At 46.7% G+C, this 15,552-nt stretch overlaps 1 protein-coding gene across 1 annotated transcript in view; it reads left to right on the top strand.

Moving 5' to 3' along the window:
* Window positions 1-15,552, top strand: part of Igf2bp2 (insulin like growth factor 2 mRNA binding protein 2) — a 99,969-nt gene that overhangs the window by 70,421 nt on the left and 13,996 nt on the right. The window contains exons 4-10 of the mRNA XM_032900008.1: window positions 785-836; window positions 4,258-4,321; window positions 6,159-6,404; window positions 7,932-8,066; window positions 8,710-8,832; window positions 9,386-9,521; window positions 11,975-12,103. Coding sequence (XP_032755899.1) covers window positions 785-836; window positions 4,258-4,321; window positions 6,159-6,404; window positions 7,932-8,066; window positions 8,710-8,832; window positions 9,386-9,521; window positions 11,975-12,103 — 885 coding nt within the window. The remainder of the gene's footprint in view (window positions 1-784; window positions 837-4,257; window positions 4,322-6,158; window positions 6,405-7,931; window positions 8,067-8,709; window positions 8,833-9,385; window positions 9,522-11,974; window positions 12,104-15,552) is intronic.

Genomic DNA, 15,552 nt, shown 5'->3' with positions numbered 1-15,552 from the left:
CAGGCAGATCTCTTGAGTCTAAGGCTAGCCTGGTTTACATAGGGATTTCCAGGGCAGCCAGAGCTACTTGTAGCCAGCCAAATCCTGTCTCAAAAATAAATCTTAAAAAGAAAAAACCTTTTTGAAAGATTTATTACTTTTTTTTTTCTTTTTTTCGGAGCTGGGGACTGAACCCAGGGCCTTACGCTTGCTAGGCAAGCGCTCTACCACTGAGCTAAATCCCCAACCCCAAGATTTATTACTTTTTATGTGTCCCAGTGTGGGTCACCGTACACTGCATTTGTGCAGGAGGCCAGAAGAACTCCAGTTACAGGTCGTGACCTCTGCCAGAGCAGTGTGTACTCCTTGTCGCCATCTCTCCATCCTCAAGAAAAAAATTTTTTTTTTACAGTCTGTTACTTGGCAACATAAGGTCATCCCTAGAGGAAAGCCGAAGGGACCATTGTTAACCCCTAAGGCAGTAGGAGCTCTGTCCTTCCTCTGCTTCTCAGTTCAGCAGCTTCTGGGAAGTATAGGATTACAGCTAATCACTCACCAAGACTCCCAACATTGTGTGGTGTCACCTTAGTGAATAGACAGTCGGGGACCAGTCAGCAAAAAAAGAAAGAAAAGGGGGAAAAAAAAGTGCCCCAAGTCCTCAGATTCGCTGAGTTCATTTTTCATGGAGGCCCCGAGGTGCCTGCTTAATTAATTACCTTACTCTCCTGTGCCCTTGTATTAGTGTGTTTTACTTGCAGGGGAAATGATGTCATTTTAGTGACCTTTTCTTCCTGTTTCTTTGCAGGTGTTGGATGGCCTGTTGGCTGAGTATGGGACGGTAGAGAACGTGGAGCAAGGTAAGAAGTGAAGAAGTTTAGCCCCGAGTGAGATTAGCCTCCCGAACCTCGTCTGCCGTTTCTTACAGGTTGGGGTCATGGGAGCAGTACTAAGTCCCAGCGCCCCTGGAATGGGCTTCCTCTAGTGTAGTTGTCCACCTGCCTGTCAGAGGCAGCTGTCCGGCTCTGATATCTGAATAGTGTGTTATTCAAGGAATATTATTTCAGGGTCTCTCTGTGTAGCCCCGGTTGACCTGAACTCTATATAGACTAGGCTGGTCTCCAGCTCTCAGACACCCATCTGCCTCTTGACTCCAAATGCTGGGCTTAAAGCCCTGGCCACCATGCCTAGCATTCAGGCTTATTAAACCTGAAGAGAACTTTAGTGCTGGACAAACACAGTGGAACTGGGGCAAACTTACTGTGTCTGAGAATGGGTGAGTTTACACTGCTGCCCCTTAACTAGCTGCAGCTCACTAGGAGGTGAGACTACAGCCTAACATCTGTTGACTGTGAGGTACGATTTCCACACTGAGATTCCTGGGGCACTTACGAAAATGCAGGTTCCTAGGGTTCGCCACATACCTCCGGAAACTCAGGGTCGGGGAGTGGCTTGTTCCTCGTGAACGAAGAATCTGAGTGGTTTCGTGTGCACGCAGATCTGAGACCCACCTTCATAGGAACAGTGTTGCAAATGCCCGGAAATACTTCCTTTTCTGGTGAAGCCTGGAACCACTGATGTTTTAAGGGGGACCAGGAAGCTCCTGGAGCTGCTGCCTTGTGGAGCTCTTTAGGCATCCTAGAGAGGTGGATCTTAAGATCCTAACGATGAAAACAGCAAAGTATGGTAAAGATGATTTTTACACTGGTCTTGATCACCTCTTCAAGTCCGTGATCCTGTGAGCTCAGCTTTACCCACCAAAGCTCACTGACTCAGTTTCCACTTGCATAAAATGACCAGAATTTCTCCCCTTCCTGTATCATCAAATGGTTGCATCATTCAGTGCAAACCCGTTTATGTATTTTGTAGACAAGTGTAAGGGATTATAAAGTTCCCAGGAAAAGATTATACACAATCCAGTGTCTCACCAATGGTCCAGTCTGTCTGGGCAGTTAACATACTTGCTTTGAAGCCCCAATTATTTGGGTGTTCTCCCCTCCGATTGTTAAGAACATTATTCTTTCTTAATGCTGCCTGCACATGCTCAGAGTTGAAAGGAAAGCACTCGGAAGGAAACATGTTTTCTAAAAAGTTTTCACTTATTAAATGGAAGACATTCTAGTGGAGAGAGCGGGCAAGGTGGCTTTACAGGTACAAACTTGAAAACAATTTAAAAAACAACATCCGTAGCTGGTCTGGATGTGGTGGCGCATGCCCGAAACCCCAGTTTGGAGAGTTTTTAGCAGCTAAAACCTGGAAATCAGTTCAAGGTGGTGCTACCTGAGGATGTGTTCAAGAATGCTGGGACAACACACACACAACCCCTCATTGCCTGTGCCCTGGAGACGGCCTAGCTTGTAGCATTTCAAGCCACAGAGCGAACTATTGAACTGCTCTTTTGCCTCCCACTTTGTGGATGATTCTGTCCCAGCAGAACCAGCCGGTGGAGTCTCAGGAACATGAATTTAAGAAGCAGCTAAGTAAATGACTTAAGTGGAGCTCAGCTTGTTATCAGAAGACAAACTTCTCTGACCAAAGAATAGTAGTAAAAAGCGAGGGCAAAATTAAGAATCTGGAATCCCTAGACGATGCCTTTTCTGGGAGTCGGAGTCTACAGCCTTCTCTTTCAGTCTAGAAGGCTACAGATAGTCAACCCCAGAGATTGGTCTGACACCGAGTGAGGACGGTTATGTACCACAAGGCCCCGTTTTGCACCTCACGGACATCCCTGAATAGGTATCTTTAGAGGGCAGCCAGAGTGCTCCTGGGCAGAGGCCAGGGCTGGGATTGGTGCCGGTGGTGGTATGTAGTTCATTGCTCAGTTACTAGTGATGACTGTATGTCCTACCTGTCCTCCAGTCCGTCCCTCCCCAGCTCCCTCCAAGGCCGTAACTGCCTTGAAATTTCTGGGCAAAATGTTTTTATCCCAGAGTTTTTAACATTCGGGGTTTGCCCAATTCATTTGAGAATCCGAGTCACATTTCTTTACCTTTATTGATGTAGCAAGTGGGAACTCCTAAAGTTTAAGGATGAATAATTTGTGTGCTTTGGTGTTTTTCCTGCATCTATGTCTATGTGAACATGTTGAATCCCCTGGAACCGGAGTTACAAACCGTTGTGAACTGCCATGTGGGTGCTGGGAGTTGAACCCAGGTCCTCTAGAAGAGCAGCCAGTGTTCTTAAGCACTGACCCCTCTCTCCAGCCCTGAATATTGCTACTCCGAAAGTCAACTTTATTGTGATTTTTGTGGAATTATCTTGAATATTGTTAACTTTAAATCCCCTGATGTCATATTTTGAAGGGTGGACCTGATTGTCATGCTTGTTTTTTTCTGAAAAAATATTTTTCATTTAGGGTGTTTTGGGTTAAAGCAGGCTTTGTCCATCAAGCCCTTCAAATGAATGGGGGAGGGCGGTGTTTATAGAGGAGGCCTAGCTGTGTATCCCAGCCTTGCTATCCTGTCTCAGTGGATAGATGATGGTTGAATGGAAGAATATAGATACATATTGCATGCCACAGATACATTTTACTAGATGTGATTTTTCTTATCATGTACACATGATATGCATATATAATATACACGCATATACATATGTGCGTGCATATATTACAATACACAGACACACAGCCTTCCCCGTAGCTCTAGAGAAGCCGAATATAGAAACAGTCCGTGTGTTTGGAGTTAACAATTAAAATTAATAATAAATAGGTCTAGAAGAAGACTTTGAACACACGAAACACAAGGAATCGTGACTTTTTTTCTTCACTTATTTTCATGGTGCCATGTTCTTCACCCGTTTTTTCCTCTGTAGTTTTAGTCTAATGAAGTAAACTGAGAAGAATACTAGATCAGATAGTGTTTATACCGGAGGTGACTCGGCAGCACTTAGGATGACAGACACGATGGACACAGCATATTCCCAAGGGGCTAATGACAAAGCAGCCCATGCCCTGATTACTTCTGCAGTTCTATGAATATTAGGTGAAAAAAATACATAATACACAGAGGTAATCCGCGTGCACATGCTTACTCAGAAGTACTTAGAGAGGTACTTAGTGATGTAGAGGGCAGCATGTTACATATGTGGCTGATTGCAGAGTAGTCCATGCGTCTGGTTTACAAATCCTACAAATGGACATTAAGAGACACAGAGGTGCACATAACCAGTTAGGATGATGCGGTGTTTCTTGCATTTCCCTCTGAAGTTCCGGCCTTTCCTTGGCCCCGAGGACGAGAGCTATTTTTAAATGATGACACAGTTTTTACTTTTTTTCCCTAGTCAACACGGACACAGAAACGGCCGTTGTCAACGTCACCTATATGACAAGGGAAGAGGCAAAGGTGTAAGTGTGCTTGGTTTTTACCTCCTTGCAGGTTTTTGTGGGTTTGTCTTTGGTGCCCTTTGAACGCTGCACTGGGAAACCTTTGCAGAGCACACGGGTACCAGCCAGTCCGCGTCCTCTCGGACATGCTAGTACGATTAATTCCGAGGGGTTCTTGCTGCTTTTGGTGTGTCGGTCGGTACAACCCCGGGGAGAACACCAGGCTGTTGGTGATTGTGCAGAGACTGTCTTGATCAGGGTTGAGCCTTGGCATCAGCAAAGACAGGAACTGTGTCAGGAAGCTGCTGCACCTTTGACAAACGTTACAGGGTCCCTTTTACCTGGAGAGTGCTCTGTTCTCCACGAGGAGTGTGCACGGCTTTCCCTCCACATTCACTAAAACATCAGTTCTCCTATGTGTGATATTAAAACGAGGGCCCACCCCCGTGACAACAGTGGGCTTGGTTATCTGGGAGTGCGTTCCACCCAGGTGCCTGGCTTGAACTCCCTACTCTCATTCATGACTATGATGCTCCAATAATGATTTTGAGTTTACTATTAATAGATTGGGATTAAGTTTTTTAAGCAATAGCAAAACAAGTTTCTTTTTTGGGCCTTTTTTTTGGTGGGGGTGAATTGTAGCCATGGACACCATGCCTAGCTAAGAAGGCTCTCCTGGTAGGAGGTCCGTGAAGTGCCTCATTTGTAGTGTAACTTAGAAATCTGACAGATGGGCGTTCTTCATGGCTTGTGGCATAGCCACAGCATTCCTGAGGGAATAAGCCCACTGCCCTTGTGAAGACATAGTTTGCCCATTCTCATGCCAACGGCCTTGCTGAAAGTGTGGGCACGTCTGCTGTGACGCTTGGCAGCCTGTGCCATCACTGGCTATCGCAGCCATAGCCCAGTGCCCCCTGGGTGGTGTCTGCACAGTACTCCCTCACCTTCATTGAATTCTAAAGGTTCTGTTTTACAATGAATTTGCAAACCCTCTCATTACCCTAGTAGGATTGCTGCAGAAACACGTGAAGTATACTTTTTAAATATTTTAATGAAGTGTTGTTTATAATAGTTATTTTTAGATAATCTGTAACCTCGAGGGTTAAGGTATAAATATGCTCTAATTTCTATAGCGTGATAGATACCAAAACATTGCCGGATGGACCCTGGGCCTTCTGGTCTCTGGGTATTTGCCCCAGAGGAGGAACTATAACTTCCAATGTATCCATGACAACACGTGTGATTTTTGACAGTTGGGCATAATTTACAAACTCCAAAGGGAAGCTCGATAGTAAAAGTTAACATGAACCCAGAGAGGGCTGATCTCATTTTAAAGTTGTGTCAAGCGGAGTGGGCGGTGAATTATATCAAAATGGTTGATAATGTAAAATGTTTATAGTGTTAGCTGGATTTTCAGGATTTGAAACAATAGATTTTAGTTAAATGGTGCATAATAAAGATAGGGAAGATATCGAATAAATATGTTCCTTAATCCGTGCTTAGGTGTTTCTGAATGTCTCGAATGTATTTAATTTTCACGATATGGCTAAAATGATTATTGATGTGCTACGACTAAAAAGAAAGCAATAATTTTGGACCCTCATCTACAGTTTTTGGTGAGGGGGAAAGAAAAGCAAGGTGCAGAACGGTATCTACGTCACCCGGGTCTTAACACTGCAAGAGCTTGTCGTTCTGTTACCTGAGACTCCAGGGACAGAGGTGGTGTTGGTCTCGCTCACCTCTGTAGCCCTAATGCTTGGCACAGGCACCACAGAATGTCTGTGAGCAAGATGGGTCGGCCTTCTGGAGATTCCTCCCTCTACCCTCTGATAGGCCTTTCTCCCCTGCTGTATTTCAGAGCTATTGAGAAGTTAAGTGGGCATCAGTTCGAGGACTACTCCTTCAAGATTTCCTACATCCCCGACGAAGAGTTGAGCTCCCCTTCACCCCCTCATCGAGCCCGGGAACAAGGCCACGGGAGCTCCTCTCAGGCGAGACAGATTGACTTCCCGCTGCGGATCCTGGTCCCCACCCAGTTTGTTGGTGCCATCATGGGAAAGGAGGGCTTGACCATAAAGAACATCACTAAACAGACCCAGTCCCGGTACGTGCCTCCAGAGCTTCCTCCGCTTCCTTCTGAGGGGCCGCCTGCATCGCGTCTAAGCCATGCTCGAGTCCTCTGTTGCTGTAGTGGGAGGCTGTACCCCACGGAACTGTGCTTCTGTCAGTGGACTACTAACAGACTCACCTCAGGCAGGGGGCTGTGAGGGGCGTTCATGCTAATGACATAACTGTCATCCCCGAAGGGCTGAGCTTATGAAGAGAGCAGAGGACCTCCAGGAAGGATGGTCCTTTATGCTAACATTCTGCAAACACACCTAGTTTCACAGCAGCTGAGATGCGCTCTGTGGGGTCCTAGGACGCTCCAGTCTGGGTTCTTTCCCTCTTGCCGAGTCAGCCTTGGTATGGCCATCTGAGTTGTCTCATAGAAGCTGTGGGTTACCGCTCCATCAAGCCAGAAAGTATCTGGCTTTGTGTCTTGATTCTGTGTGTGTTCTGAAGTTTAAGGAGACTGAACAGGAGGTAGCAGTCCGTGAGCAAAATGATTTATACAGTTGTTGATTTTTATATGTTTATAAGGGCATAGCACACTGTGAAAAAAATACACAGGTCTTGAGAACAGCGACTCATGCTCAGACTTTCATAAAATATTTCACCTCTTTGAGTATCAGTTGCTTCTGGGAAAAAGGAAGCCACAATGTTTTACCAGGGTTACTGTGAGAATGCAAACCACTGGGCAGATCGAATGAGCACCTACTGCAAGGCATCAGGACCAGCAAATAGATACCCAGCTGAGCTGGTGCGCCTTACTCCAGTCATGGAGTGAGCACCCTGTAACCTGAGAGGGTTCCCTCCAGCTGCAGACGCTGGCGTCAGTAAGACCCAGTGTGCAGGCTCCTCGGAGGAACGCTGAAGTAAGCTGTGATCCTGATGTTCCCTCCATGCTAAAACCCAGCTCCTCCTGTCGCACCACTTGGCACCACTGTCAAGTCATTTTTATTTATCTCTGTTCTGATTCCAGAAGTTGTGTATGGTGGTTTTAAAAAACCAACAAGTTTCAGTGAAGTGAAATTAGTTCTCAAAATACGTGCCAGTTTGAGCAGTGGCCTGGAGGGCGGATCCCTTATAACAGTCGAAGTAGAAGGAGCTTCGGTCTGTTCTGTGAGTCTGAAAGTTCAAAACAAGCGGGACCCAGAGAAGCCTGAGGAACTCATCAGACTTTTAGCCCATTAGCCTGGAGGACGGCAGACCACGATAGGAAGGAAACCAAATGCTTACAGAGAGAGGGTTGCCCTCTGTAGATGCTCAGATTTCTAAAGCACGCTTGAATTGGGTGCTGGAGTTTGGGTTCGCATATGGCTTTTAAAGGCTGTGATCAGTGCAGAGGCCTGCACTGTTCCATTGTGTGGCTCCCTTCTCACTTTACCCCTCCACTTTCTACAGGCATTTGAAAGGCTACAAAAAATACCTCCTTGACCAATCTGGCTCACGGTGCCTTAGTCCTGCAGTGCTCCTGTTAGAAGGAGCACGATCGATACTGCTGTCATGGCTCCCGATTCTTCTCCTATAGGGTAGACATCCACAGGAAGGAGAACTCTGGGGCTGCCGAGAAGCCTGTCACAATCCACGCCACCCCAGAAGGGACATCTGAAGCCTGCCGCATGATTCTTGAGATTATGCAGAAAGAGGCTGATGAGACCAAACTGTAAGTCTGTACAACGCCCAGGCCACTTGGTTGCTGTCAGGTTGAGAGACGGGTTTAAAAGAGCTAAGTGTGTTACTCCATGAAGGCAGAGGGATCATGTTTGTGTTACCCAGAATTCTGTAGAGGAACAAAAGTAAAAGAATGAATATAGATGTATAGAGAGGTAGGTAAAGATATTAATATATATGTAATATATCATACATATATGTATATATACATATGTATATATGTGTATATAATATGTATTATACACATATACACATATATATACACACACACATATATATACACATATATATACACACACACATATATACATACATATATATAATCTCAAGATTTTTATTTTTTGATATATACCCAGAAGTTGGGATTGCTGGATTATATGGGATTGTTTTTTCATTTACTTCCGGCCGGCCTGACACATGGACCCTTCCCACCTCCCCCTGCCATTTAGTGACTACGGAATGGAAGCCCAGTTACTACCACCATGTAGCTCATTTTAGTCAGAATTCATAAGCTGAGGTTGGGAAAGAACTCGGAAAAAATAGTTTCCATTCATAAAAAGCGAGTGTGATGATCGTTGGGAGCTCAGACAGCAGCTGTCCTAAGTGCTGGGTCCTCTCTTTTTTTTTTTTTTCAGGGCAGAAGAGGTTCCTTTGAAAATCTTGGCCCACAACGGCTTCGTCGGAAGACTGATTGGCAAAGAAGGCAGAAACCTGAAGAAAATCGAACATGAGACAGGGACCAAGATAACTATCTCATCGTAAGCTTCCCTTCAGACTCATTGTGTGCAGGGGAGAGAGGTGCTAGGTCTCCTGTTCCCTGCCTTTCTTCAGAGGGGAATACACTCAGCCATGCCATGATCACCCTGAGCATCATGGGAAGCAGTGTGACCACATAGCCACCAAAGCACTCACCCGGGCTCCATCCCCAGCACCATGGAATTTTTGAAATGAAAATTAGTCAGCTCTGTAATCTAGGCTCTCGCGGGAAGAGACAGCTGAACCAAAAGTTGAAGTTAATTAACACAGTGAACTAAAAGAGAGACTTAGCGAGACTTCTCTCAAAATACAAAGTAAGACCTGGGGCTGGGGATACAGCTCAGAGGTAGAAGGCTTTTCCTAGTGAGTCCCTAGTTCAAGCCACAGAACCCCCTTCCCTCCCATATATTACATGTATGCCGTCGATGTCACTAGTAAGACTCTCGATTAGATAGCTGAGATCCTGTGCTGTTAGGAGAAATCCAGTCTCTATCTTGACCAGGATGTGTCTGTGGTCTGGAATTTTAGTTTTCCCATCTCTTCCCCGTCGGCTAGCTTGCAGGATTTGAGCATATATAACCCCGAGAGAACCATCACCGTGAAAGGTACCATTGAAGCCTGTGCCAGTGCTGAGATGGAGATTATGAAGAAGCTACGCGAGGCCTTTGAAAACGACATGCTGGCCGTTAATGTAAGTGCCCCGTGCTTCCGTCTCTGCTGGTTTTCCTACAGCTGAGACAGTCACAAGCTCTGGAAGGAGAGCTGTCCTCCGCCGATGGGGAAGCATCTTGGGAGAAGTGAAGAGCTTCTGGCCTCTTAGGATAAAGGCATCAAAACAAGAAACCAGTCAGTAAAACTGTGGTAGACACAAGCCCGTATGAGCCAATGAAATCCTACCATCCAGACCATGACGGGGAGTGATGCCCATGACCACTGTATTAGAAAAGGAAGCTGTCAGAGCTGGGCTACACATATGTGTGCCAAGTGTGTAGGCGAACAGGACTGGGTGCTGGATGTGAGAATAAAAATAACAGGGCCAGGAAAGTGGGATCCCCTAGTCTCTAAACTTGTATAATGTTGTTGTGTCTTCTCTCTCTTTAAAAGCTCAAGTATGTAGTTTAGCCAGGCCTAGTGGCACATAGCTTTAATCTCAGAACTTGAAGGACAGAAGCAGGCGGAGGTCTATGAGTTCAAGGCCAGCCTAGTCTACACAGCGAGTTCCAGACCGGGGCAACATAGTGAGACCCTGTTTCTATTCTGTTTGTTTATATCTACTGAGCTCTGGAGGTACTCTCCTGAGGTACTATGTATGCAGCCTGCATAAGGCCTAGAGTTCACTGTATAGAGTCAAAAACAGATGCCACCCAGGGCACAGAGGCCTTGTCTAGCCTGGGCTGCTTGGGGGCTAGAGCTGAGGGCTGTGTGAAGCAAGCATCTCAGGCTGGCCTGTGGGAGAAAAGAAGACGCTCGCTTCTGACCAGCATCTCTTGCTCGCTGGTTGGCAACCTTAGCTCCCTTATGCCGTCACCTACTTGAATGTTCTGCGTCACTGGTATAAGGTGACATTCTTCCCGTTATTCTCACTTTATTTATAATTGTCTAAAGATATTTACCCACCAGCCAAGCTCAGCTTGGAAGAGTGAAAATCGTTCACTTTTCACTATAATTTTCTGAGAACGGAAAGGGTTCAGCCAATACCAACTCATTGCCCCTTGCTTGACTCTTCATCCCCACACTTCAGAGAAGTGAATATTGGGGTTGGGGATTTAGCTCAGTGGTAGAGCGCTTGCCTAGCAAGCGCAAGGCCCTGGGTTCGGTCCCCAGCTCCGGAAAAAAAAAAAAAAGATAAAACAGAGAAGTGAATATTAATGGAGAGACCTGGTGCAGCCCCACCTGATCACCCCATACCACTCAGTAATTGTAGGACAGGAAGGGGGAGGAGGGAGAGAGAGGAGCAGCGTCCTTCTGTGCGGATACCCTCTAGCCATCTCATTCCTGTGGACTTTGCTGAACATCTCTTTCCGTGGAATCTGGATGTTCAGAAGAGGTGTGAGTGTTCACATCACCGTATCAGAACGTGGCACTAGATATCTGTGCCAAATCCATCTCCATGAGGGAAATCACAAAATCGCCAGGTCCTAACATACAGCACAAGGAGAAGGCTCCAAGTTGGCCGTTCCTCATGCTTACATAAAGGGGCACTTTCCAGGGTGACTTTACCCACAGAGAAACAATACAGAAAATCTTAGACAATTGCTTCATTTCATGAAGCCAAGGATTGGGGCAGGCTGGGCCTGGGCCAGCATAGGAACATTTCCCTGCCTCCAGCCCTGGTGAGCATCCTAGGTTGAGATGTGAAGTAACATGTTCTTGCAGCTGAAGCTAAATGCCAAAGGAGCCACCCTCCAGTCACGATGAGGCTTGCCTTGTGAGCCAGTGCTAGCTCAGACTCTGACTCATGCTTGGGTAATTAGAAAAGACTGGTGTTCTCTTTCATTCAACAAATATTTATTGAGTACTAGCAGAGCAGACAATGAATACAACTCTAAACAGCCATCGATCTCCAGGGAGTGAGGTGGGAGTGAGGCTCTGAGCCTTGTGACCCCACCTTGTACCTTTGAGGACACGGGAGGGTTAGAATGTGTGTGTGTTGGGTGTGTGGGACCGGCTGAGATAGGGGAAGGAGGAGCAGCGGCGGGGCACAAGAGTCCAGAGTTGAGGGTTGGGGGATTTAGCTCAGTGGGAGGGCGCTTGCCAAGAAAGGGCAAGGCCCTGGGTTCGGTCCCCAGCTCCGGAAAGAAAAAAAAAAAAAAAAAAAAGGAAGAAAAAAGAAAAAAAGAATCCGGAGTTGAGAGGGCACAGGGTATTCAGGGAGGACTAGTGGGGTGGGGGTCAGGGCTTACCAGGGCTAGTGACGACGTTGTTAGCCACAGTAAGATGTAGCTATACCCAAGGTTGTTGGCAAGGAAACTTTGAAGAGATGCGGCAGCCAGGTTGAGATTCGTTTTCCGCTCTCAGTACGGGGCGAGGAAGTCCATGTACCTGGCTGGAGCCGACTGGGAGACGCTGGCACTCTGCAGACAGAAGATGGAGGCTCGCTGTGGCTTCTCTCCCCCATCATTTTTTCTTCTTTTCTGTTCCCAGCAACAAGCCAATCTGATCCCAGGGCTGAACCTCAGTGCACTCGGCATCTTTTCGACAGGACTGTCTGTGCTTCCTCCACCAGCAGGGCCCCGTGGAGCTCCCCCGAGTCCCCCCTATCACCCATTTGCTGTAAGTAACCCGGTGTCCCGAGAGCCACTGTGCTGGCACCCCTCAGGCAGCACAGCTCCTCCCCTGTGTTGAGGAAGGCAAAGCTTTTGTTTGCAGCCTGTCCTAATGAGGGATTGTGACTTGGATAGGAGCTTTTCCTGCAGAAAAACATGGAACTGAGCTCTGAACTCGGGCTCTCAAACATGGTGTCAGCCACAGAGGAAGGACCTGCTTCACTGATTCGTTACCTTGGGGTGCATTGCATGAAAACAAGAGTTGTTAGTTCAAGCAACGCCCATGAGTCTTGGTCATTTAATGCAAATGTTAGGTAGGAGTCCTGGGTTAGTCCTGAGTAGATACTCGAATACACTTTATTGAAAGGAAGTTTTTAGAAAGAGGACACCACAGTGTCTGTGTCCGAGCAGTACCCTCCCTGATATTCAAGTCTTCTCAGCAGTCTTACTCACAAACATCATTCAAGATTAATACATTACCAAACAGAGGCTGAAGACACTGATCACGTGACAGCTACCTTCCCCCCCAACGTATTCCTCTCTAAACACGGGGACTTATTTTGTGGGTAGATTTTGTGACTATCTCTTCAGCGGGGAGTGAGTGAGTGAATGAGTGAGCTCTTTGCCGATTGGTGCTGTTTGCTGTAGACATTGCTGGTGGCTCTGTGGGGCGCCCTGTGCTCACCCTCAAAACAGACATGAGTTGTCACCACATCCCAGGCACGACCCATCCTGCCTTGCTCCCAGAAGCTCTTGTGGGGTATTCGAGAGTGCAGCATACTGTACTTAACACCCTTAAACTGAAGGATAGCGCTGCCACTGGTCTGTACGTGCATCTGTGATGGGGGGAGGGGGTCATGGCAAAATCCATGGTGTGGAGGTCACATCCTTTTCCTTCGCTGTGAGATGTAGTAACCACCTTACACAGGGAAGGATGTGTTACTTCCTGGGACAGATGCTGCGGAGGGAGCCCTGTAGAGCCTGGCTGAAAGTTAGAGTCCTCCATAACAGGAATTACAGTTGAAAATGATGTGTGCAGTTTAAATATCACGGGTGGCTCACAGCACCGGGAGTCTGAAAGGAGAAGATTCCAAAAGTTTTGTGCCACCCTGGGTTACATGGTTAGACCCCGTCTCAAAAAATGAAATAGATAAATAAGGTCTAAAGATGTGATAGTTTCTCTGGGGGTTTCGGCCTTTAATGTCATGCTAAGGAAAAAGCCCCTTCTTCATCCAAGATTATAAAAATGTTTTCCTTATACCGATTTTCAATTGTTGATTTTTGGGGAGTTTATACTGTTGTTAACGGGGAAATTATCTTGATCTAACCTTATTATTTTTTCCAAGTATATAGCCATTTTCCCAAAGTGTGTTATTGAGAAATCTGCTGTTTTATCAATCAGCTTCAAATCCGACTCTGCCCTTTGTTTTAGCTTCGATTCTTAGAGCCAGGGTCTCTTGTAGCCCAGGCTGGTCTCCAGCTCTCTCTCTGTGGCTGAGGATGGCTCTGAGCTGCTGACCTCCTGCCTCCGCCTCCCCGAGGATGAGTGCAGCACCGTGCCCAGTTCTCACAGCCTGTGTCTGGGCTTCTTCCTTATTCTAGTCAACCGTGTCTCCACGGAAGTCACTGCAGACCATACTTAATGGCAGCTTCAACAAGAAAGCTTGCTTTTGATGTTGTGGTTTTCCTCAAAAAGTGAATTGGAAAAATGGCAGCTTTTGCTATTTGACAAATTGAAGAAACTATAATATTTTTTTCACTGCTTTTAGATATGATCAATCCTACTTATAAAACACCTTGGCCTGCCAACTTTTGTTTGGAAAAAATTTAATTAACTGGAGAGGATATGTTATCGAGTCCCCGGAGGAGTTTACTGATAGCCTTCTCCTAGGCCCCCTCACCTCACTGAGACTACTCTGGGCGTGTGCAGATCAAGGAAGCCAGCAGGGTTAAGACCTCAGGCTGCAGGGTCAGGTATAGATCCAGGTTCTCACCTTCTTGTGGTTCTTGCTTCTCGGTGTCCAGCCCTCTCATGCTCTCCCCATTTGTCCTAAGAGAACCCAGAGTGGATAAGCTGGGATAAGTGGACATAGACATTTTGACAGTCTGGGATAGACCAGTCAACCTTTCTAACCTTGGAAAACTGCCCGAGTCCTTGCTTTTCCCGGTTGCCTGAGGGAACACCTACTCTCTTCTCAGCCAGGGATGAGTCTGTCACCACATTGAGACATTTGAGTATAATGTGGAAGCCTGGCCCAGGCCCCTGATACTCCTTTCTCACTGTTCATACCTCTGGTCTGTGGTTTCTCCTGCTTGAAGATTCTTCCTAACTCAAGTGTCAGCCCATCTTTTGCCTCTACCTTGCACCCTGCAGTTCTTCCTGGAAAGTAAGGAAGCTGGTGAATGTTCACTCCTGTGTGTCTGCTGTATATCTGCCCACATCAGCATGACAGGGGAGGTTTTAATGACCAGTGTATGAAAAAGACCTCCTCCTCCTCTCTCCCTTGTCAGTAATGGGGCACACCTAGCTGTCACCTGCATAAAACCACTAACCCCATCCCCCATGCACATACACTGGTATGTATGGTGTGTGTGCATGTGTGTGTGTGTGTGTGTGTGTGTGTGTGTGTGTGTGTGTGCGTGCGTGTTTACAAACATATAAGTCAGGCCTTGGCCTTTTTGGCAGGTGACTGCATCCTGCCTTCCTTAGGTCATTGATAGATTGCTTTCTGATGACCAGAGGAAACATTAGTTTGAAAATCCCTTCCCATTAGATGCTGTCAACTCCGTCTTAGCACGGGGAGATGGGAAACAGAAAGGACACTGGTTAGAACCCTACATCATTGTAAATAAATACCCATTCATGTTATGCCCAAGTCATAGGGACCCCAAAGACCACCAAGGAGCCAATTCCGATGAAACTTTTTTACTTTTTTTTTTTTTTATTGGGAGCTCGTGAGCAAGGATTCTCTCCATTCCCCGTTGCAGTGAGTCAGGGTGAGAGCCCCAAGTCTAGGGCTGTAGGGTATTTATTGTATAGCAAACTTGGGGAATTTCTATTTGGGTCAGCAAGTTAATATTTTAAAAACTGCATTTCCGATGTGATCTGCAGGGACCGGACACAGGGGCAAACCCACCTGACAAACAGGATGGCCGAGTTATCTATTCTCTGCGGGATGTCTTAGGTGTCTCTGTGTACCTTGACCTGCCACTGGGATGTTTGCTCAAGTGGACTCGTGGTTTTCTTCCTGGAATTGGAGTTTAGCCCCTGGTCTCCTTCAACATGGAGTTTCTTCAAAAAGGGAGTCGGTTGGGCTTTACAATTTACTCTCCTGAAAACAACCCATACTTTTTTTGTTTCCTGGGTGTTCTTGAGGTCAAGCCACGACTGTCCCAGGTCCTCAAGACCCTGGGCTGCTCACTCTTTTCCACCTTGGTCACCCTGGTTTAAGACCT

The sequence above is a fragment of the Rattus rattus genome, chromosome 4 (genome assembly GCF_011064425.1).
Source record: "Rattus rattus isolate New Zealand chromosome 4, Rrattus_CSIRO_v1, whole genome shotgun sequence".
In the NCBI taxonomy this organism is placed as follows: Eukaryota; Metazoa; Chordata; class Mammalia; order Rodentia; family Muridae; genus Rattus; species Rattus rattus.
This window is presented reverse-complemented; position numbering and strand designations above follow the sequence as displayed.